The sequence below is a fragment of the Catharus ustulatus genome, chromosome 3, assembly GCF_009819885.2.
Source record: "Catharus ustulatus isolate bCatUst1 chromosome 3, bCatUst1.pri.v2, whole genome shotgun sequence".
Lineage (NCBI taxonomy): Eukaryota > Metazoa > Chordata > Aves > Passeriformes > Turdidae > Catharus > Catharus ustulatus.
The window spans coordinates 119,429,033-119,450,587 of NC_046223.1; the positions used below are offsets into that span (position 1 = coordinate 119,429,033).

General features: G+C 50.8%; 2 protein-coding genes across 3 annotated transcripts in view; both read right to left on the reverse strand.

Moving 5' to 3' along the window:
* Nucleotides 1-21,555, reverse strand: part of LOC116994219 (interferon-induced very large GTPase 1-like) — a 122,918-nt gene that overhangs the window by 60,897 nt on the left and 40,466 nt on the right. For both annotated transcript variants that reach the window (XM_033055751.1, XM_033055752.1), the window contains exon 3: nt 18,862-19,048. The gene's annotated coding sequence lies outside the window, so the exon portion shown is untranslated. The remainder of the gene's footprint in view (nt 1-18,861; nt 19,049-21,555) is intronic.
* On the reverse strand, nt 807-13,242 carry LOC116994223 (interferon-induced very large GTPase 1-like). The gene has a single exon (XM_033055759.1). The coding sequence runs from the start codon at nt 9,764-9,766 to the stop codon at nt 2,459-2,461; it is 7,308 nt and encodes a 2,435-aa protein (XP_032911650.1). The 5' UTR covers nt 9,767-13,242; the 3' UTR covers nt 807-2,458.

The following is a 21,555-nucleotide window of genomic DNA, read 5'->3' on the forward strand; positions in this document are numbered from 1 at the left end:
CACTTGCAGCTGGAGTTGGAGCATGAGAGCGAGAGTTGCTGCAGTAAGAGAAGGAGTGTGCTGGCTGTGCTGTGAGGAGGTGAGGGACATGCGGCCGGCAAGGGGCAGGTCTGGTGAGAAGATGATGTGTGGGGCACTGTCAGGGTTAGGCGGCCGGGAAAGGGACAGCTTGGGGTGAGCCAGTGCTGCAGAGTGGGAAGAAGGAGTCAGTGCTGTGTGGAGCTGCTCTAAGCGTAGGAATCAGTAGTGTGTGAAGGTGCCTCTGAGAGAAAGAGTCCGATTTGCATGAGAGAGAGGTGTGTGACAGAAGGCATGTAGAGTTTGCAAGTGAAGGACTGGTGGGGATGCCAGTTAAAGGGTGCAGGTGACAGCAGCCGTGTCCGTGCGGACATATGAACGGTGCCAGCCAGGCAGCCGAGCAGCAGCGGTGCCAAGGCTTTCAGCAGCGGCACCCAGAGCTCCCCAGTGCCGAGAGCTGCGGCTGCAGCGCGGCCGGGCTGTGCCCCGAGCCCCCCACAGCACCCCCGGTCCTGCCGCTCCGCTCCAGGCAGCTCCGCTGTGTTGTGGTTTGGGGCTTCCTGCCCTCTCTGCTCTCCCTGCAGACAGTGAAGCTGCTCCTGGAGCAGAGACCCTGAATGGAGCAGAGCCTCTGCTGCCACCCCCCTCCCCCAGTGCCACCCCCTGTCCCCTGCCTGTCTGCAGCACACACAGCTCGAGTCAGCCCCAGCTGTGGCTCCCCTGAACACAAAGGAGACCCAGAGCAGCAGAGTCCAAATCAACTCCTTTATGAGCAGAGCCTGCAGGGGATGAGGCTGCAGCAGCCCTTCAGCCAGCTCTCCAGGAGGGCTTGGCCCTGGCACTGCCAGCGGGGTTGCAGCAGCTGCACAGCAAAAGCCCCTCACAGCTCCCTGGGGCAGAGCCAGCTGGTGCCACCTTGTCCAGAGCACGGCTCCGGTGTCACCAGCCTGACTGGACAGCAGCAGCACTGCCCCCAGGGCTGCTGAGGAAGGTGCTGGCACACAGGATTCTCCACATGGGCCATTCCAAAGGCTTTTGCTCAGCAGCCAGGCCAAGGGCAGGAGCAGCTCCTGCCGGGGCTCAGGGCTGGAGGGAAGGGCAGCAGCCCCAGGCACCTGAGCAGGAGCAGCTGCCCTGGGCAGAGACACAGCAGCTCTGAGACAGGGAGTGAAAGCACTGCCTGAGCCCTGGGGCGGTCGTGTCCCTGCTTTCCTGAGCAGAGCAGGTGTTGGTCGCTGTAAGGTTGTTTATTATACAAAAGCACATCAGTCTCAAATACAAGAGTGTAAAGCTATAAAGTCTGTGTTAAAGATTTCAGCACAGAGTCCCAGTTCAAGCAGAAGCAGCTCTATGGTGCACAGTCCTGCAGAGGCAGGAGCAGCAGTTCTCTGGTACAGAATCCTGGGTAGAGGTAGAAGCTGTGGCCTGGTACAGAGCTTCAAGCAGAGGCAGAAGCTGCGGTCTAATACAGAGTCCTGAGGAGAGGCAAAAACTCTCTGGTTGTTCTTCTGTTCTCTTCTTCTTCTTTCATGTAGTTGTAATGATGATGATGGTGGAAGAGAGAGAGCAAGAGAGGCAAGCCTCTCCCCAGTGCACAGATTTTTATTTCCAAATTACCTAATGAGCTAAAAACTTGAAGCATTTTTTCTAAACCTATTAGTATAATATGAAAGTGTGTGTATAATTTGTACCTATGTCCTTACCTGTACTATCTGAAAAATGTAAACAATATTCTTACTATGTTTTTATTATGTCTAAAACTATGTTTTTGAGCTCTCACTGAAACTTGGTTTTGAAGCTTCTTTTTTGCAATACATTCAAAAGCTTTTGCTCTTTAAGGCACTTAAAGCATATTTTTACTTACTTAAAAGCTAAGATTTATACTCCTACTTCATATCTATGCAACTTAATAATACTTCTGCTTACTTAAAAGTAAAGCTTACACCTCTACTTCATGCCTTTGTGGCATAATATCCTTTAATTTCTCTAAAAATTTTAGTTCAATTCCTACATACTGTTCTCTCTCTGAGGGATTCAGAGAGCCCTCTGTGTTCACACTCCAACAGTCCCTTCTTGTCTCTCAGCAGCTGAGCCAAGGGGTGCTTTGAGTGCTGCCTTTGCCCTTGCCCTGGCCCTTGGGCTCAGGCCTGGCCACGAGGCTGATCACCCCAAGGAGGGGTTTTGGTTTGGCTCCAGGACAAAGGAGAGAGAAATGTTTATGGCAAGAAGGCAGGAGGATTCTGGCTTTCTCATGAAGTGAGGGAATTGCAGAGAGATGGCTGCAGTAATATACTTCATGTCACCAAATTTGGGAACAGCTGAATACCATTGTCTTCATTGCGCTTGAGAACATCATCATTGTAACTGCATTTTGTGGAGAGCCTGATACAAAGTTCTAAATTGCAAAGCCACTGTGGTTCTTCCTTCCCATGGATGTGGCCTAAAGCCTGTCCAGCTCGGACAGTGCTTCCTGCTTGGTAATTCTCTGCCACGCCTCAGGGATTTCTCCTTTGCCCTGAAATTTCTTATTGTATAAATCTTCCAGCTGTGTCCTGAAATGAGACACAAACCATTTCCAGTATGCCTGCATGGATGAATCAGGAAGAATTCTCCACGTGGAAACAGGAGGTCCAGCATCCCGGTATGTTCTGTAAGGTGTCCATTGCTGGTCATCATGAAATCTGAACGTGCAGTCACTTGCAACAAGGCTGGAACAAATATCAATAACCAGGTGGTCTGTCCCATGCCATTTGAATCCCGTCAATGCTTGTGGGCGATGGAAGACCACCTGATGGTCTCCATCATGGTTCTGCATGGTGTTTGAGCAGACAGCCCCACAAAAGCGACACTTCTCCCAGCACCCTGAAAAATGTTCTGCCAGGATGGTGTGAGGCTGCCTTGAAAATGAGCTCAGGTCAGCATCAGCCAATTCTTTCATGAGCCTGTTCCTCAGGTCAGTAAGAGATTTTGCCATGGCACTGCTCAGGAACTCAATGTCTGTGACCTCCTGGTGCTCGATGCCCTTCAGCTCACTTCTGGGCAAGTTGATCACCTCTGCCAGTTCCCTGCAAAATTCATCCAACCAAAGGGAGATTTTGTCTTCTCTGTCTTTTCTGTCTTTGACAATTTTGGTTGACAAAGAAACAGCTGGCAGGATGTTTCCATAGAGAACATTAAGGGAAGAATCTAAAAACTCCTTCAGCCTCCCATTCCCATCTAAGTGGCTCTTAACTCGTCTCTCAATGTATTCCTCAAAAAACTGCTTTGGAGATGTAAGGTATTTCTTGAAATCGTCAAAATTTTCTTGTTCTGCCAGGTATCTCAGGATACAAACTTCCAAATTGGCTCTGTTGCCCCTGAAGTCTGGGAATTGGTTCTTCATGTCCTCAGCAATGTGTTTAGCCATCCTCTCAAAGACTGCCTTGCGAAGAGCTGGTTCAATCTTGTCACAAAGGAAAACAGCAAAACTTGTGATTGAAGTGGCTCCTTGGCAGGAAATCTGGAAACATTGGAAGAAATCTTCTCTCTTGCTGTTCAGGTACACAACTGGGTCATTTGCCTTTTGGAATGCTTTGTGCATGGCTTTAAACCTTTCCGCTGCCATTTTGCACAGATACAGAGACAAATCTATGATATACTCTCTGTTAAAAGTACATTTTGCATCGCTGGGGAGAGAGTCAACACCTTTCTGTACTTCATTGAGTATTTCATGAATAAAATTTCGACTGTAATCCTGTTTCTCCTGTTCCTTTTTATCAATGTTTGCCTTCACACGTGCTATGATGTTGTCTGTAATGTGCTTTAAGTTGATCACATCAGCATTGGAAATGGTCCAGTGACCTGGGACATACTTTCTCCAGTCTTTCTTTGTGATGTGTTTCTCCATGACAAAAGAAAATCCTCTGCTTTTGGGAAATGACTTGATCCGTGCATGGAAACCTGGCTCCTTAAAGTGCTCTAGAAGGACATCGTCAATTTCTGCATCAATATCCACCCGTTCTGGTGGACGAGCAGCACGGGAGACTTCAGCAATCCAACTGTTCCAGACAAGAGTAAAGTTGTCCTTCAGTTCTTTTTCACTGAGGCTCTTCCCTTTCAGAGACACAGCCAGCTCCCTACTCCTTCTCAGGAGCTCATCTTCATATTCCAACTTCCTTGTATCCAGTTTCTTCTGCTCCTTCTGTAGCTCAATAAGATTCTCGCATTTCTTTTTTGTTTCATGAAGAAGAGTCTCCTTTAGTTCTTTCAGCTTCAGCTCTGTGCTTGATTTCCACTGGACCAGTGTCTCATGGTGTTTGTCTTCGCTGAAATACTTTTCCACTTCTTTCTCGATGGCATCACTTGTCTCTTGCACCAGCCCTTCAAGGTGTTCTCTGGTGACCTTCTGCAAGTCCCCATTCCGAATTTTGTTGTTCAGTCTCATCTGTACATCTAAGAAGTGACTCCTGAGGCTCCAGGTCCACTGACTAAAGGCACTTTCCAGTTTCCTGTACGCAGCAATCTCCAGGGAATTCTTGAAGCTGAAAACAAAGTTTTCATTCACCAAAGCGTTCCAGAGGTCACCAATACGATCCTTCAGGCTCGAGAGCCTCAAAATGCTGCGCTGTGACTGCTGCTTGGCAGCCTGGAGGATTTTTCTCTTGAGTTGCTGGACGTTGTGGCTGTAGGTGGGGTTGGGTGGTGCCATTGGGGGGTTTCCTTCCCACAGGTGAGCAAAGTAGTGAATGTGGGTCTTCACATCAAAGCCAATGACGTCACTGAAGGAGGAGACATCACAGAATTCCTGCTGGGCAGCTACCCTGGTCATTTCATCCAGCTTTTCCTGGAAACGCCTTTGTCCTTCCATGTTCTGTTCCTTGGCACTAGTTTCTCCCACATTTTGGTGGACAAAGATGCAGTTTGGGGAAAGATTGACTTTCTTCATCCTCAGGAAAGCCTGCACAGCGATCTGGAGAACATCTTGCATTTCTGATGGATTTTCTCCAAAGATATTGATCACAGTCAAGTTGCCAACACCAATGACAAAGGTGGCCAGCTCGTTGTCATGGTTCAGGGACTGTTTATTGGCCATCTCAATGGCACGAAGTCCCTCTGTGTCAATCACCAGCACAAAATCAAAGCCCAAGTCTTGCTGCAGCTCCTGGCCCACTGGGATGAGCTGCATGAAGGCTCCGCGGGTGCATCTCCCCGCGCTGACGTTGAACTGCAAACCAAACATGGCATTCAGCAGGGTGGACTTGCCTGAGCTCTGGATGCCGAGCACGGAGAGCACAAACAGTCGTTTGTCCCCCAGCCTCTTAATTAAGCTGTCAAAGATTGCTCCCACCCAGCGCAGGGGCAGGTAAGAAGCGTCCCCATCCATCAGCTCCACAGGATACCCCGAAACCATCAGCTCTGCTGCAATTTCCGGCAGTTTGGAAAAATTGAATTTCTTAGAGTTCATCAATTCCAGAGCTTCATAAATCTGCCCTATTTCCCTCAGAAGGTGCTCCAGGCCAATGGATGAATCATTGATTTCGTCAGAGACGGCATCAAGGCGACTCTGCAATGGATCATTCACCTTGGGATTTTTGTTGTTTTTCTTCCCTGACAGGATATCGGTCCATAACTTGTGATAGTCTCTCCTCAGTTCTTCAAGGCGACCAGAGGACAGCTCATCCATAAAGATCTTCATCCACTGCAGGAAATATTTCTTAGTATCTCCTGCCTGGGCCTGCAAAAAGCTAAGGAATGATTTCATCAGTGGGTTGAGAGGGAAGGCTTGCTCAAGTTGCTTTCTTCTTATTGCTTTCTTCTCTGTCTCAATTTGGCTGCGATGATGCTCAATGCTCTTGTTCCGCTTCTCCTGCAGGCGAGTGAGTTCTTTGTCCTTTTTGCACCACTGGTACCACAGTTTTCCTTGAAGCGGCAGCAGCTGGGATTTGATCTCAGACAGCTTCTCTTTCTTCAGTAGGTCCACCAGCTCCTTTGCCTTTGCTTTGGCTGCCACACATGCGGGTTTATCTGCATCCACCACGAATCCGCGCTGGCGAGCTTTGTCTGCACAGGAGTCCAGGCTGAAACATGGATTAGACCCTTCCAGGAGATTGCTGATAATTTTAGTCAGCTGGTCCATCAGTTCTGCTTCGTTTCTGTTCCTTATTCCTATTTTAATGTTTTTGCTGGATTTTCCAGCTGTAATGTTCTCTTTCTCTGTGAGAAGACAAATCAAAGGCCTTTGTGACTTCCACAGCTCCTGCAGAAGTTTTTTCCCCCTGTTGTCCATGTGTTCTGAATCAGACACAAGAGCCACGTTGACAGCAGATATGTCCTGCAGGAACTGCAGCTGTGCTCCGTGATCCCTGGCGTCTCCATGCAGGTTACAGAAAGCCACGCAGCTTTCAAAGGTGTCATCAGGGCTTCCACGGGGGCAGTACCAGGCGATCTCCACCACCCCTTCCATCAGCAAGCACTCTCTGGTGCTGCCTCTGCAGTGGCGGTGGAAGAAAGTGTCGTGTTTGCGTTTGCTCAGCAGAGCGTTCAGGAGCTGAGACTTGGAAGAGGAGGCCGAGCTGCCAATGCGGATGAAGGACACGATGGGAGTCTGTGCCTGGAAGAGGAGTTTGTTGTTGTAACTCTTTGTTTGGGCCTGCTTTCCTGACTTCTCTGCCTCTTTCCAGCTCCTTTGGATTTGGCTGAGGGCGTAGAGCGGGAACTCGATTTGTGAAGTGCCCGGGTTGGGCAGCAGCAGAGGCAGTGCCAGTTGGCAGAACGCCAGCTTGGTTGCAAGGGTCTGTCTCAGGAAGTCATCAGCACAGTGGAAAATGGCCATCTGCAGGTCCATGGGGTGCACATGGCTGTCCCTGCTTTCATGTTCAGGGGCTGCTCCGATCAGACTATCAAGGAAGTTTTCAAAGGAGTCTGACTGCTGGTCCTTTTCCTCTTCAGTTTCTGGCATGGGTGCAATGCCTGGGTTGTTCTCTTCCCAGCAAGTCAGGTACCTTACTCGGTAATCCACAGTTAACAGCTTATGCAAGAAGTATAATGGCAGTTCCTTGTCCTTGCTGGGCTGGCTGTCCTGTAGAGATGTCTTGTTGATGGTGCGGAAATCTCCCATCCCCATTTTTCTTGGATAGTGTCTTTTGAGCCCAAGGTGCTTGAGCAACTGGAGGAACTCCTGGTTTGCAATGACTTCATTGGCTTTGGATTGGCTGCTGTCTGACTTGGATTGGGACTCACTGGGTGACTCAGGTGTTGTGAAAGTGTCTTCCAGGTCTATGAGTATTTTCTGCATCTTCTGTTCATCCCCTTTGTCATCCAAGCAGCCACTGATCAAGGAATGCAAGTCCTGTTCCAGCCTCTCCCAGTCTGTTCCTGCTCTGTGCTTTTGGAGGAGATTCTTTATCTGTGTGGACCACAAGCCTTTCATGTGATCTTCCATGAAAACTAAACGCTCCCTCTTCTGCTCAGGGGACAGCTTTTGACTTTCTGGTGTCACAGTCAGACCTGTCAGCAGAAGGGAGGCCTCAGCTCTGTCAGCATCCTGTTCCTTCAGGTTCACGTACTCCTCATGTGCCACTTCCATTTCCTTGGCCATGTACTGAATTTCTGTGTGTCCAAGGAGGTGCTGGAAAGTGCTGCTTTCCACCTGGTACCCTGTGCTGGTCACAATCAAGAGCACCAACAGTTCCATGTCCTTCTCAGCCCGTTCCTGGAGAGACTGGAGTAAGGAATAAATGGCAAGGCTGCTGGTCAGGGTGGCTTTTATCTTTGTTTCGTGAACAGCAGAAGCAGAGCTTCCTGGTGCGTAGGTGACAGCATAAATGTGCTCCTTCATTTGCTGCAGTGTTTTGATGAGTTCTTCAAGGTCAGAGATTTTGGGAGATCTGGGAATCGAGTGCTCAGTCTGGAAAATCCATTGCATAATGAAGGAAGCCTCAGGGAAGTCCTTGACAGAGTAAATATGAGGATCCAGGAGGCTTCTCAACATTACTTTGATAGAGGTGGTGTTTTCTGGAGGTGACTCCTGGCAGCTCCGCACGGTGTTCACCAGGAAGTCCTGCAGGGCTTTGTGGGACAGGCACACGTTGATCCACACGCTGTGGTTCCTGGTTTTTGCATTGAGATCATCTTTGAGCTCCATCAGCCTGAGCAGCTTCCTTTCATCCACTGTCACCTCCCAGGCCTTCACAGTCTCCATGAAATCTCTGGCCTCTTGCACTGCACTGTCCAGTTCCTCTCCAAAAATGGTGCCAACGCTCTCATTTGTCAGCGCTCTGTACGCATCCCTGAGGGCTCTGCACATCTGACCAGCAGACTTGAAATCTGCACAGTGATTGCACAGGATGACGTCCCACACTGGGATCAGCTGAAAGCCACGGTCGATAACGCACCACGTTGTGTTATCAGACACGAGCCCCGTTTTCCACTGAGGAAGAGAAGCTGTATCTGCTGGGCCCCCTGTGTTGACCGCGTAGAGCTGAATGGCTGTATGGGAACTCTCTCCAGCTCTTCCCAGGACAGAAGCCTTTGAGCTGCCTTTAGAAACATCCAAGGTCCCTTCTACACTGGCCCCAAAGCCAGCCCAGCTGGCTCCGACAAAGCTGTTCAGTTCTTCAGACATTTCTCGCTTCACCTCTTCCTGCTGCTCAGCTCGGAATCCTTCTGTGGACACCTTCCACCAGAATATCCCCCCAAAGTGGAGAGGACCCTGGTTTATGTGGGACCCAAACCTGCTGAAGAAGGTTTCACACATCTTCACAAAGGTGGGGTTGTCGTCTTTCTGAGTGACCCCCAAAATCTGTTCCATGTTTTGCAGCTCCCTCAGAGCCGCATCCGAGAGGCTAAGCTGATGCCTTTGGAAGTAGCAGGAGGCCAGGGGGATGTACTGGAACTTGGTGGTACAGAAGTAGCTGTGCTCAGAGTGGGACTGGTGGGTGTCCTCTGACTGCGAGGAGCTGCTGTGATCTACACCCACTCCCAGCTTAATCCCCAAGAATGCAAATTTGGCAGAAACGCTCATGCTGAACCCCAGCTGCTCCATGGACTTGGTGAAAGTGGATTCTGCTACAGAGGATGAGAACTCCCTCCTCTCAAGCACTGATCCTTGCTCTGGACCAGCGAGCTGGAATCCCTCAGGAACCCTGAGGAGCTGCTCTCGCGTTGCCAGCACATCTCCAGCTCTGCTGGTTCTGTAGATGCCCTGCAGGGCCAGTCCCCCCGACGCCCGCCTCAGCACCTCGGTGTCAGGGATGTTCTCCCTCCTGCCTGCAGACATCTCCTGCTGCTGCTCCAGCTGCTTATGGATGCTCTCCAGCATATCTGCCAAGGGTTCCTTTGGTGATGGCCAGAACTCTTTGGGAATCTCCATGGCTCGCCACAGAATCTCTGCTTTCTCCGTCAGTGCATCCTGGCTGTGGCTGCGGCTGTTGAGCATTTCTGCCAGATCATTCAGGGCTTGTTTTGCCACTTCTTGCCTTTGCTTTGTCTTCTCCATGTGCTCCTTTTGCAGCTCTTTAGAGGCTGTTTTGTCATCTGTTATTTTCAGGAGTTTCTGGAGCGCCTTTTTCTCCCAGGGGTGTCGTACCTCACACTCCAGCTTGAGGTAGTCTTCATATTCCAGATGTTGCAGGACTTCTTTGCACTTGATTCCCAAGATCTGTGACACTTTGGGCAGCCAGTATCCAGCATCCAGTCCTTCCTTCTGAAATGCCTCTGACAGGAGCTGTGCCTTTGCATCCCCCTCTTGTGTGTCCTCCTGCGAAGCCATGGCTGTGGAGGAAGCAAAGAGACTTTCCCTGAGGTGTTGTCAGAGGCCCCGGCCTCCTGGCAGAGGCTCTGCAGCAGCTGCAGCCCTGGGGTTGCTCCCACCCGGCTGCTGGAGCCCGGCCTGGGATGGCTCAAGAGCCAGGGTGTCCTTCCCAGCAGCCTGGATGTGCCTGCTGCTTTCCTGCTTGCTGGATCAACCCTGAAGCTGAGCGTGTATCCCAGAGACAACACACATGCACACACACACAGAGACGCGCACATAGACACACACACACACATTTACAGAGACAGACATACTGACACTGAGACACACACTGAACTGGAGAGTTGCCCTCCCCTCATCTGCTGCTCATTAGCACACAGGGTCTTGTTAGGCAGGTGACCCTTGTTGGCCATCTCAGCCACAGCCACTGTGGAACCATTGAGCTTAACATCTCTGGTGACAGGAGTAAAAGTGCCTGCAAATCTTCACCCCTTTCCTTGAGAGGAGCAGAGTTCAGGCAGCTCAGGGCCTAGTTTCAGAGGGCCCCTTGGAAATGGCTCTACAATGTGCTGCTGCTGCTAAAACTGAGATCCCAATGCCGGGAGCTGCCTCTTTTGTTTTTGGACCCCACACCCCTGCCAGGATGCCCTCTCTCTTCAGTTCGCTATCTCCAAGCATCCTGTTGGAGCACCATGACTGATACTGCCCCCTGGACTTGTGAGCAAAAGTTCTTTTCCATCCCCTTCCTGTCTGGGACACCACTGCCATCGATCCCAGCACCCTGCAGCTGTGTGGGATTGTTGCACCTGCCGTGTCCATGGGAATCTGCCTGCACTCACTGCCAGTGGTGACGGTAACTGCGCCACAGGGGAAAGGTGCCTGCAGCTGAGAAAGACTGAAACTGTTCTGTTTGGTTTTAATTCCATAGTTGTTGTTTTGTTTGTCTTGTTAGATATACTAGTAAAGAACTGTTAATCCTGTCCCCCTATCTTTCCCTGAGAGTCTCTTAACTTCAAAATTATCCTAATTCACAGGGAGAGATTTATTTACTCCATTTCAAGGGAAGGCCCTGTTTTTCCTTAGGAGACCCTTGCTTTTCAAACCAGGACACACATGGGTCCTGAGGGCATTGAGAGGAAAAGGTGAAAACAGAATAAAAGTTCTTGAGTAACCTAATTTTATGTGCTAGGTGGCTCCATGTGGTCTAGCTTACCCTGTTTCGGGTTTCACATGGTCACATTGCTTACATTTGCAGGCCCTTATCTTAATATGGGTTCTATAACTAAGGCTACAGTGGCTGTTATCCAGTTCATTTTGAGGGTTGATAAGGTGAGGAATTCATGGATTTTTATCTACCTCTGGAAGGCAGGTTCATGGATTCAGAGCTATCACACACTAACTGCATTTTTCGGGGGTTGCTTCAATAATGGTACTTACTGTGAGGAAGTGACAGCAAGGAAAATTTCCTCCCAACCCTTCACCTAGTTTTTTAGGTCCATCCCACCAGTTTTCGAAGGGTTCAAATCCTCTCTAAGTGCTAATGATATCATACAGTGGCTGGTGCTGCTGATATGCCTGTTAAACCTGTTCTATTTAACATTCAGAGATAAGGGGAGATTGGCTTGGATAACCACCGTGATACCTACCACAGGAAATAGGGATGCTGCCCCACAGCCCAACCCTGCCCCATAGCCTTCAGAAATGAACCACTGGGATTGGGTGAGGGTTCTAGTAAAGGAGACATGTGAAATGGACCAGACACAGAAGGGGTGCATCTCCCCAGCTGGTGAGAAACCCTCCCCCTACCCTAAGGAGGGAGAGTCTGATGGTGCAGCAGTGAAACCCACAAACGTTACATCTGTCCAGGTTCCAGCTGAACTGCAAGGGCAGTCACAGCCAGCAGCAGTTGCCCCTGTGGAAACTAAAAAGTCTAAGATGAAAACAAAACACCTAGTTAATAAGGATAATAAAGGAGGGCCCTCACAACCAGCAGGGGAGCCAGAGGTTGAGATCATCACTGTGTTCCTGTTGTATGAAAGTCTCCGTAATCTGCAAAAAGACATTGTGTGATGGGGATGTGAGGCTTTTACAACTTGGTTACTTCAGATCTGGGAACTTATGGGTAGAAGTGTGCAACTGGATGGTACTGAGGCAAGGAAATTGGGGCTCTTGGCCCAGGAATCAGGTGTGGACCAGGCATTCATAAGGGAACCAGGGCCCCTTTCTGCAGCTTTTAATGAGTTTAAGGGAGAGGTTTGTCCACAGAGAGAGAATGCAGGAGTACCATCATAGAATGTACTGGAAGACCTTTGAGGAAGGGATCCAAAAGCTGGGAGAAGTGGCAGTATTGGAGGTACTCCTTGGGAGGGATGGACAGCATGACAATACATCTCAATACACCACCTTCATTGCCATGATTAATGCTGATAACTACCAAGAGACAGTGGGTTGTATCACCAACAAGCTTAGGAGCTAGGAAAGTATGATCAATGGCCCAATGCAGGCTCATGTGTCTGCTGTAATTAGGAGCCTTTAAGAGGAGATAAGGGAGATGAGGGAGGAGGTGAGGAGGAGCAGTTCCCATATGGCACCTGTGCAAGTCAGGCCCCAGAGTCAGGGCCCCATGTCCCCCAGCTAGGGAGAGAGGATACAGCTCACGAGCTGACCTGTGTTTTTTTCTGTGTGACCATGGGGAAGACATGGGAAAATGGGATGGGAAACCCACTTCTGTCCTGGCAGCATGGGTGTGTCAACTCAGGGAGGGAAACACTACCCAAGGGAGTTCTGCTAAAGTGAAGGTAGCCTCAGCCTCCCATAATCAAGGTGGAGGGTATTAAAGAAGGGAGGATAATCTGTCAGACCCACTTGAAGGAACCTCTAGTACATATGCCCAGGAAGGAAATAATAACCAGGGCTAGAGGGGCCCTGCCGCTAACCAGGGAGAGGCACGGGAAAATCGGGTCTTTTGTACAGTGTGGATCCAATGCCCTGCCACATCAGAGCCACAGAAATATAGGGCGTTAGTTGATGCTGGTGCACAGTGTACCCTGATACCATCAGGACATGTGGGGGCAGAACTTGTTTCCATTGCTGGGGTGACAGAGGGGATCACAGCAACTGACTCTGTTGGAAGCTGAGGTGAGCCTGACTGGGAAGGGGTGGCAGAAACATCCAATTGTGACCAGCCCAGAGGCTCTGTGTATCTTGGGCATAGATTTCCTCTGGAATGGCTATTACAAAGATCCAAAGGGACTCAGGCGGGCTTTTGGAACAGCTGCTGTAGTGGTACAGGGCATTAAGCAGTTGAACACATTGCCTGGACTGTCAGAAAACCCATCTGCAGTGGGACTCCTGAAGGTGGAAGAGCAACGAGTGCCAATTGCCACCTCAACAGTGCACCACCGGCAGTACCGGACAAATTGAGATGCTGTGATCCCCATCCACAAGATGATCCATGAGCTGGAGAGCCAAGGGGTGGTCAGCAAAACCCACTCAACCTTCAACAGCCCCATCTGACCCGTGCACAAGTCTGATGGAGAATGGAGATTGACTGTGGACTATGGTGCGTTGAATGAAGTGACTCCACCGCTGAGCGCTGCCGTGCCGGACCTGCTGGAGCTCCAGTACGAGCTGGAGTCCAAGGCAGCAAGGTGGTATGCCACCAGGGCATACCAACGCATTTTTCTCCATTCCTCTGGCAGCAGAGTGCAGGCCTCAGTTTGCTTTCACCTGGAGGCATGTACAGTACACCTGGAATCGTCTGCCCCAGGGGTGGAAACACAGCCCCACCATCTGCCATGGACTGATCCAGGCTGCACTGGAAAAGGGTGAGGCTCCAGAGCACCTGCAATACATCGATGACATCATTGTGTGAGGGCACATCGCAATGGAAGTATTTGAGAAAGGAGAGAAGATCATCCAGATTCTCCTGAAAGCTGGTTTTGCCATCAAGAAGAGCAAAGTCAAAGGACCTGCCTGAGAGATCCAGTTCCTGGGAGTAAAGTGGCAAGATGGACGGCGCCAGATCCCCACTGAGGTCATCAATAAGATCACCGCAATGTCTCCACCAACCAGCAAGAAGGAAACACAAGCTTTCCTAGGTGCCATAGGCATTTGGAGTATGCACATTCCTGAGTACAGTCAGATTGTGAGCCCTCTCTACCTGGTCACGCGTAAGAAGAACGATTTCCACTGGGGTGCTGAGCAGCAGCAAGCCTTCACCCAGATCAAGTAGGAGATTGCTCATGCGGTAGCCCTTGGCCCAGTCTGAAGTGGACCAGAGGTGAAGAATGTGCTTTACACTGAAGCCGGGAACCATGGTCTGTCCTGGAGCCTTTGGCAGAAAGTGCCTGGGGAGATTCAAGGCTGATCTCTGGGATTCTGGAACCGAAGCTACAGAGGGTCTGAAGCCAACTACACTCCCACAGAGAAGGAGATCTTGGCTGTGTATGAAGGAGTCCAAGCTGCCTCAGAGGTGATTGGCACGGAAGCTCAACTCCTTCTGGCACCCCGACTACCAGTGCTGGGGTGGATGTTCAAAGGAAAGGTTCCCTCCACCCACCGTGCCACTGATGCCACATGGAGCAAGTGGATTGCCCTCATCACGCAACACGCCCACATCAGAAACCCGAATCGCCCTGGGATTTTGGAGATAATTAAAAACTGGCCAGAAGGTGAAAATTTTAGTCTCACTGACGACGAGGAGCAAGAACAAGTGAGCCGGACTGAGGAAGCCCCACCGTATAACCAACTGCCAGCAGATGAAATACACTACGCTCTTTTCACTGATGGTTCCTGCTGCATCATGGGGATGAACTGGAAGTGGAAAGCAGCCGTATGGAGCCCCACACGACAGGATGCATGAGCTACCAAAGGAGAAGGTGGATCAAGTTAACTTGCTGAACTCAAAGCCTGTGCTGGTTTTGAATGGAAGTCACTTAGGAAGAAAGCACACACACAGAAGAATTTTTTTCTATGAAAACTTTCTGCGAGTTGCTGAGACCAATTGGAAAGCTAATTTAATAATTGACAGCCTGGGAAAACAATTCAAAAGTTATTTTGCTTCTAAGAATCACATTGGTTAAAGTAAAAAGCTCTCTCTTGACTTCTAGATTTCAAGCAGGTAACACTCGACCCGGCTCTGGCCCAGCCCTCACCATGCAACCCGGCTGAGCAGGGTTGGGCTTGGGAGCTGTCGGGCCCCGTTTTTTTAACCAGGGGCCCTGATGGCCATGGGAGAGAGATGGAGAAGTCCTTTCCACCAGCTCAGAGCAGCCATGGGGAGGTAAAGCCTTCCCCAGCACAGCCTGAGATCCTGACAGGGCTCCAGCATGGCCCGGCCCAGTTCCTGCACTGACTGTGTGGGATTTTAAACTTTCCATTGCTCGGATAAGACTTGCAAACCTCCTATTGTCCTCCTTTAAGTGAGAAGTCACTGAACAAAAAAAAAAAAAAAAAAAATAAAGTCAGTAAAGTCAGAGCCCAGTTTCCAGAATAAGAAGAGATTGAGGAGATGCTGTGAAAGGTGGCTGAAAAAAACCTTTTTGTAAGCTATTGCGTGGACTGAACTGAAACTGAACCCTAAAATTCCTATAAATTGCAAAAAAAACACATGGGGGGGTTGACGTGTTTGAGAAAAGGATCCTTTGCCCCGAGGGAATGAGGGTCTCTGTTTTGGAAAATAAAGAATTGAACAGAAACATTTGATAAAAATAAGAGATAAAAAAAACTTCTGCCTTTGAACAGCTCGCCCTTAAAAGTAATACCCATGAGTTTAATGTGGCCCACAAACACAGCTCTGGGAAGGCTGTGAAGATGAAAACAGTTTCACGATTTTGCAGATTTTCCCAGGCAGATGCAAATCATGAAGTTAAAGACACAAAAACTTTTATTCTTTTCTTGGAAAAGATCCCTATAACCAAAACAAGAAAAAACTTCTCTCTCTAAATCGAAAATTATTATTTAAGTGAGAGACTGACTAAAGTGTCTCTGTATGTTGTTGTTTGAAAGTGTAGAAAGTGGGGGGAGGAGGGAGTACAGAATTTCATGAGTATAAGCCGCACCTGATCATAAGCCGCAGCTCTGGGTGTTGGCAACGTTTAGGTCGTTGTCCATATAAACCACACTGGATTATAAGCCGCACTTTCGTTCGCAGCAAGGATCTGCGAGCAACTTTCACGAAGTTGCCAATTAGTAACAGAATCGCGGGATCACAGAGTTTACTGCCTTGGACCTGCTCGGGGTTGCCGCCTGGGAGTGGCCCTGGCCTTGCTTGCCAGTGCCCCCGGGAAGCGGGAGAGCGGCGTGCCTGGCCGGTGCTGCTACGTGCTGACCATGGTGGAAGCCACCACCGGATGGTTGGAGACCTACCCTGTGCCTCGCCACTGCTCAAAACACCATCCTGGGCCTTGAGAAACAGGTCCTTTGGAGGCATGGCACCCCTGAGAGAATTGAGTCAGACAACGGGACCCATTTCAAGAACAGCCTTATCAACACCTCGGCTAGGGAACACAGTATTGAGTGGGTGTAGCACATTCCTTATCATGCACCAGCGGCTGGGAAAGTTGAACAGTGCACTGGCCTGCTTAAAACTACCTTGAAGGCACTGGGTGGGGGGGGCTTTAAAGAACAGGGAGATTAATCTACCAAAGGCCACATGGTTAGTGAATACCCGAGGTTCCACTAACCGAGCAGGCCCTGCCCAATCTGAACCCTTGAGAACACCAGATGGAGACAAGGGTCCAGTGGTACACAAGAGGTGTGCTAAGAAAAACTGGGTGGATTCTGCCTCCAGCAAAGACAATCCCATCCATGGGGTTGTCTTTGCTCAGAGATCCAGTTGCACCTGGTGGGTGATGCAAAAGGATGGAGAGACCCAATGCATACCGCAAGGAAAACTTGTTAGAGGGTGAGCTACCCATGACATTATGTCTGTGTCTGTATCTGCATGTATATATGTACAGTAATTTCACGATTATAAGCCGCATGTCCGGGTGTTGGTAACTGTCTTGGGTCACAATACAGAGTGTGATAAAAGGTATCTATTCTATCACCATCTGTTGAGACCAGGTGGGGGCAGTGATCCTTATCTCCGCGGGAGATATTCTGCTAATGAGCCATCCATTGAAACCACGCCTGGCATTGTTCTTTATCTTTTCACAACCCATGCTTCCTGCAGTGAGTAATTTTCTGCTAATGGCCATTGAGTCCCACTGTGTGACTGATAAAATTACTGCATCCCATTGGAAGTTGCTCCAGCCAGGGGGAAGAGCCCAACATTTCTTACCAAGATAAAATCAGAGGTTTTGGGACACTAAGGGAGCCCCTTTCTCCACTGATTCCAGAGGGAAACCGGATTTCTCCACATCACCACTGGACCTCCGGAGGGAAACTGCACCTTGTACAGGAGCACTGCTCCAACTGAATCACATCTGTCACTGCAGGAGGATGCAGCCACCATGGAATGGGACTGCTGCCAACACCCTGCCTGCCTGACGGGTGTCAGGTTGTACTCTGACTGTGTCAGGGTTTGGGGTTTGTTTCTTTGTAGTACTGTATTTCTATTTTAATTTTCCTGGTAAAGAACTGTTATTCCTAATTCCCATATCTGCCTGAGAGCCCCTTGATTTCAAAATTATAATAATTTGGAGGGAGGGGGTTTACATTCTCCATTTCAAAGAGAAGCTCCTGCCTTTCTCAGCAGACACCTGTCCTCCAAACTAAAAGAGCAACTTTTTGTTTTTTGTCCATATATAAGTCGCACCTGATCATAAGCCGCACTTCGGGTTTGGACCAAAATTTTAGTTAAAATGGTGCGGCTTATAATCGTGAAATTACTGTATAATGTATATAACTAAGGTACTGCATGTATATATATTATGTAAAGGTAAATTAAGTGTAACGTTGGTATGGAAAAAAATTCAGGGTGGATAATGTTGGGGATTGGTTTCTTCTTTCCTCTTTGCCTGTGGAGTTTTTTTCCCATTGACATGCTGACAAGCACTGATGGTTGGATCCTTGAGACAGAGGTGGGGGGCTGGGGGGGAGCACTGCAAAATTTAGAAGCAGGTAAAGGAGATGTGGGGGGTCAGTTGCACCCTCGCTCATGGCTCTTGAAGGAGGTAGGTCGCTGCTGCTACCACAGACATCCCAACACCGGGAGCTGGACCCCGCACACCTGCTAGGATGCCCTCTCACTTCAGCTTGCTATCTCCAAGCATCCTGTTGGACTGATGCTGCCCCCAGGGCACATGAGCAAAGGTTCTTCTCCATCCCCTTCCTATCTGGGACTACACTGCCATCGACCCCCATGCTCTGCAGCTGTGTGGGATCATTGCACCTGCCCTGTCCATGGGAATCTGCCTGCACTCACTGCCAGTGGTGACGGTAACTGCACCACAGGGGAAAGGTGCCTGCAGCTGAGAAAGACTGAAACTGTTCTGTTTGTTTTTAATTCCATAGTTGTTGTTTTGTTTGTCTTGTTAGATATACAAGTAAAGATCTGTTAATCCTATGCCCCTATCTTTCCCTGAGAGCCTCATAATTTCAAAATTATACTAATTCAGAGGGAGGGATTCATTTTCTCCATTTCAAGGGAAGGCCCTGCTTTCCCTTAGGCAACTCCTACCTTTAAAACCGGGACACACATTACCCCGTAGAACTGATCAATAACACCCAGTTAATCTGAGTTTTTTTGATCTCAGTAAAGCTTTCCATCCTCCCTCTCACAGGACCCTGGTGTGTCCATTCCAACTCAGGCCATTCCATCATTCCACAATTCTCACCCTAAAGGATCTGGTGCTTTCACTGGATACCTGCCATTAAACTTTTTGGGTTTTGACACTGTCAGCCTGAAATTGTCCCTGTCTCAGTTCACTTGGATACTGGAGAGATTTATACCTTGTAAAAAAATCCTTCTGAGCATTCAACATCCATCCCACCAAGGCCACAACACTCTCACCAGCACAACTATTGATCTCAGGGGCTTGGACTGAGCTGGAGATCTGAGGGCTCCTGAACCCTTCCAGAGCCTTCAGGGGCAGCTTTTCCTCAGGAATCCCTGCAGATTTGGGCAATCTGAGCAAGGGCTGTGTGCTCTGATTGCCCTCACCCACCTCACAGCAGATGCTCCCGTTCTCCCAGCCTTGGCTTCCAGCAGACACCGGCAGCCCAGGGCCCCAGCTCAGGGGACACAGCACAGCAGCAGGGCAGGCCTGGGGCACACGGCAGGGTGTGCAGAAGAAGATGGGAACCACTGGAGAGCTCAGGAGGAAGAGCAGCAGGAAGGAAAGGCCCAAAATCCTAAAGGAGAAGAGCAGCCAGTCAGGAGAAGGCAACCCATGAGCACGGCAGATTCATTGCAGGCAGCACTGGAGGCCAACCCTTCTCCTCCCCTGGGGACAGCAGAACAGGAAAAGCCACTGGCTCCAGAGAAGGGCAGTGCAGCAGCAGAGGAAAGCTGGGCGTGCTGGCAGAGCACAGCAGGGACTTTGGGCACCAAGTGGCCTCGCTGGGCACATGTCCAGCTGCTCCCTGGCCAGCAGAGCCCCAGTGTGGGACAGCTGCTCAGGAAGGGAACTGCTGCCTCAGGGTCACTGCTGCACCTTGTCCACTTGAGCCACTTGTCCCAGCCCTGTCCCCTCCCAAATTCTCTCCCACTGCAGCACTGCCAGCACTGGTTCAGTCTCAGGAGCCAGAGGCTGCCCTGAACAACATGAACTCCAGCCCAGCCACAGCCTGAACCTGCCCCCAGGCACCCTTGGCAGTCCCTGCACGGCTTCCCATTGCTGCAGGAACAGGGGAACAGCCCCAGCGACCGTGTCAGTGCCCGCAGAGAGGCACTAAGCACATTCAGGGCACAACTCGGCATCCAGTTCAGCCTTGGAAGCAAAGGAGGGAAGCAGCAAGGCTGGCAGCAGGAGCTGCCGTGGCAATGCCTGCAGCCCGTTTGATGGGAAGAGCCCCCCGAGAGTGTTTTCCCCAGCCCTGCCCCCGGGAAAGGGGCTCTGGGAACACGGACACCTTTGTGGGGCTGTCCCCAGGGAGCAGAGCGCTCCGGGTGGTGCCGCTCCCACCGGGAGAGAGGAGAATGCCACCCTCCGTGCATGGCGAGGAGAAGGAAGAAGTGACTCTGGGCTGGGGCCAGAGCACGATGTGCCGTGCGTGCCCCTGATGGGCACGGAGCTGCCCTGCTCCCGAAGGAGCGGCTCGGGGGCCAGGAGCCCCCCCGGCATCAGTGCCATGGCTCTGCCCTGCGGGGAGCGCAGCCATCCGGCCCCAGCTCTGAGCCCGGCCCCCTCCCAGCTCAGCCCCCGCAGCGCACACGGCTCCCCCGAGCTCCCCCAAAGCGGCTGCCAGCAAAGGCGGCTTCCTGCAGCCCTGGCTCGGAGCAGACAGCGCCCGCCCGCTGCCCTCAGAGCCCTCTGCTCCTGCCCTGCCATCTCCGCAGCCGTGGCAAACACACGCAACAGGAGGCAGGAGAGCAACAAGATCCCGCTCCCTGCTGCTCCCGGCTCCCAGCCCACAGCTCATCCCCAGGGCCCGACCTTCTCCCGCCGTGTCCCGCAGCTCCTGGCACGGGTCAAGTCCAGCACAGCCCCTCTTTATGCAGCCCTGGCTATCCTGGGGTGGGGCTTCACCCGTTCCAGAGGGAGCGGGGTATTTACAAGAAATCAGGCCTTTTACTGCAGCAGAATGTGAAAGAGGAACCATTCTTTTGGAGTCAGATGATTGAATTTCCTCCAAATTCCACACCAGCTGTGATTCGGGGGGCTCACAGTCAAGATTTGTCTGTTGCAGACCTCTGACCCTTAATTCTCTTTGCTGATTGCTGTTAATAATATTGTAAATTATAACAGTTAGATATACATGCATGTAAAAACAGCTGGACAGAGGCTTTGGATGAGGGCCTGCAGAGACAGGACAAGGGGGAATGACTTCCCACTGCCTTCTGGCAGGGATAGATGAGATATTGCGAAGGAATTGTTCCCTGGGAGATTTGTGAGAATGGAATTCCCAGAGCAGCAGTGGCTGCCCCATTCCAGGACAGGGACACCTTCCACTGTCCCAGGCTGCTCCAAGCACCGTCCAACCTGGCCTTCCTTGGACACCTCTCCAGCAGAGAAAGCAAAGCAGGAACAGTGCCTGGCTGCAGCTTTCTTGGCAGGGGACATCCCACACCTGACAGGAACAGAGCTCTGGGCTTTGGCAGAGGACATTCAACACCCAACCAGAGCAGGGGCCTGGATTGCTTTTCCCTTGGCATGTGGACACACAAATCCTGCTCCACAGCCTCCAAACAAGCACTGCAGTTTCGATATGGAGAGCTCCAGCCTGCCAGGAGCAGCCACCCCCTGGCCCAGGCTGACAAGTGCCAAGGGCTGGAGCAGACCCAGCTGGCATTTGTGCGGCCTCAGGGGAAGCCTCAGCCCCTGCCAGGCAGGGCTGGGACACATCAGCTGCAGAGCAGGGATTTGGTGCCTCCCTGCCCAGGTTAGCTTAGCTGCCTCCAGAGGGATATTTCCTGCAGCCAAAGAATTCCCTGCTGCAGGAGCTAATCATGACTCCACATGCTCAATTCCACCATTCAGACTGAATGAATTCTTAACTCCTAAATTCTGAATTCTTCAGACTGAAGACATTGGGTGTGGAGGAGCATCAGGGCCAGACTGGGAGGGCTGTGGAGAGCAGGGAACCGAGGTGCCATAGCCGGGGAGCAGCTGCTGCTTTCCCAGCTGTGCTGTGAGGTGGACACGCTGCTCCTCACCCTGGAAGAGCTCCGGGAGGAAGGGAACCCCAGGAACTCTCCT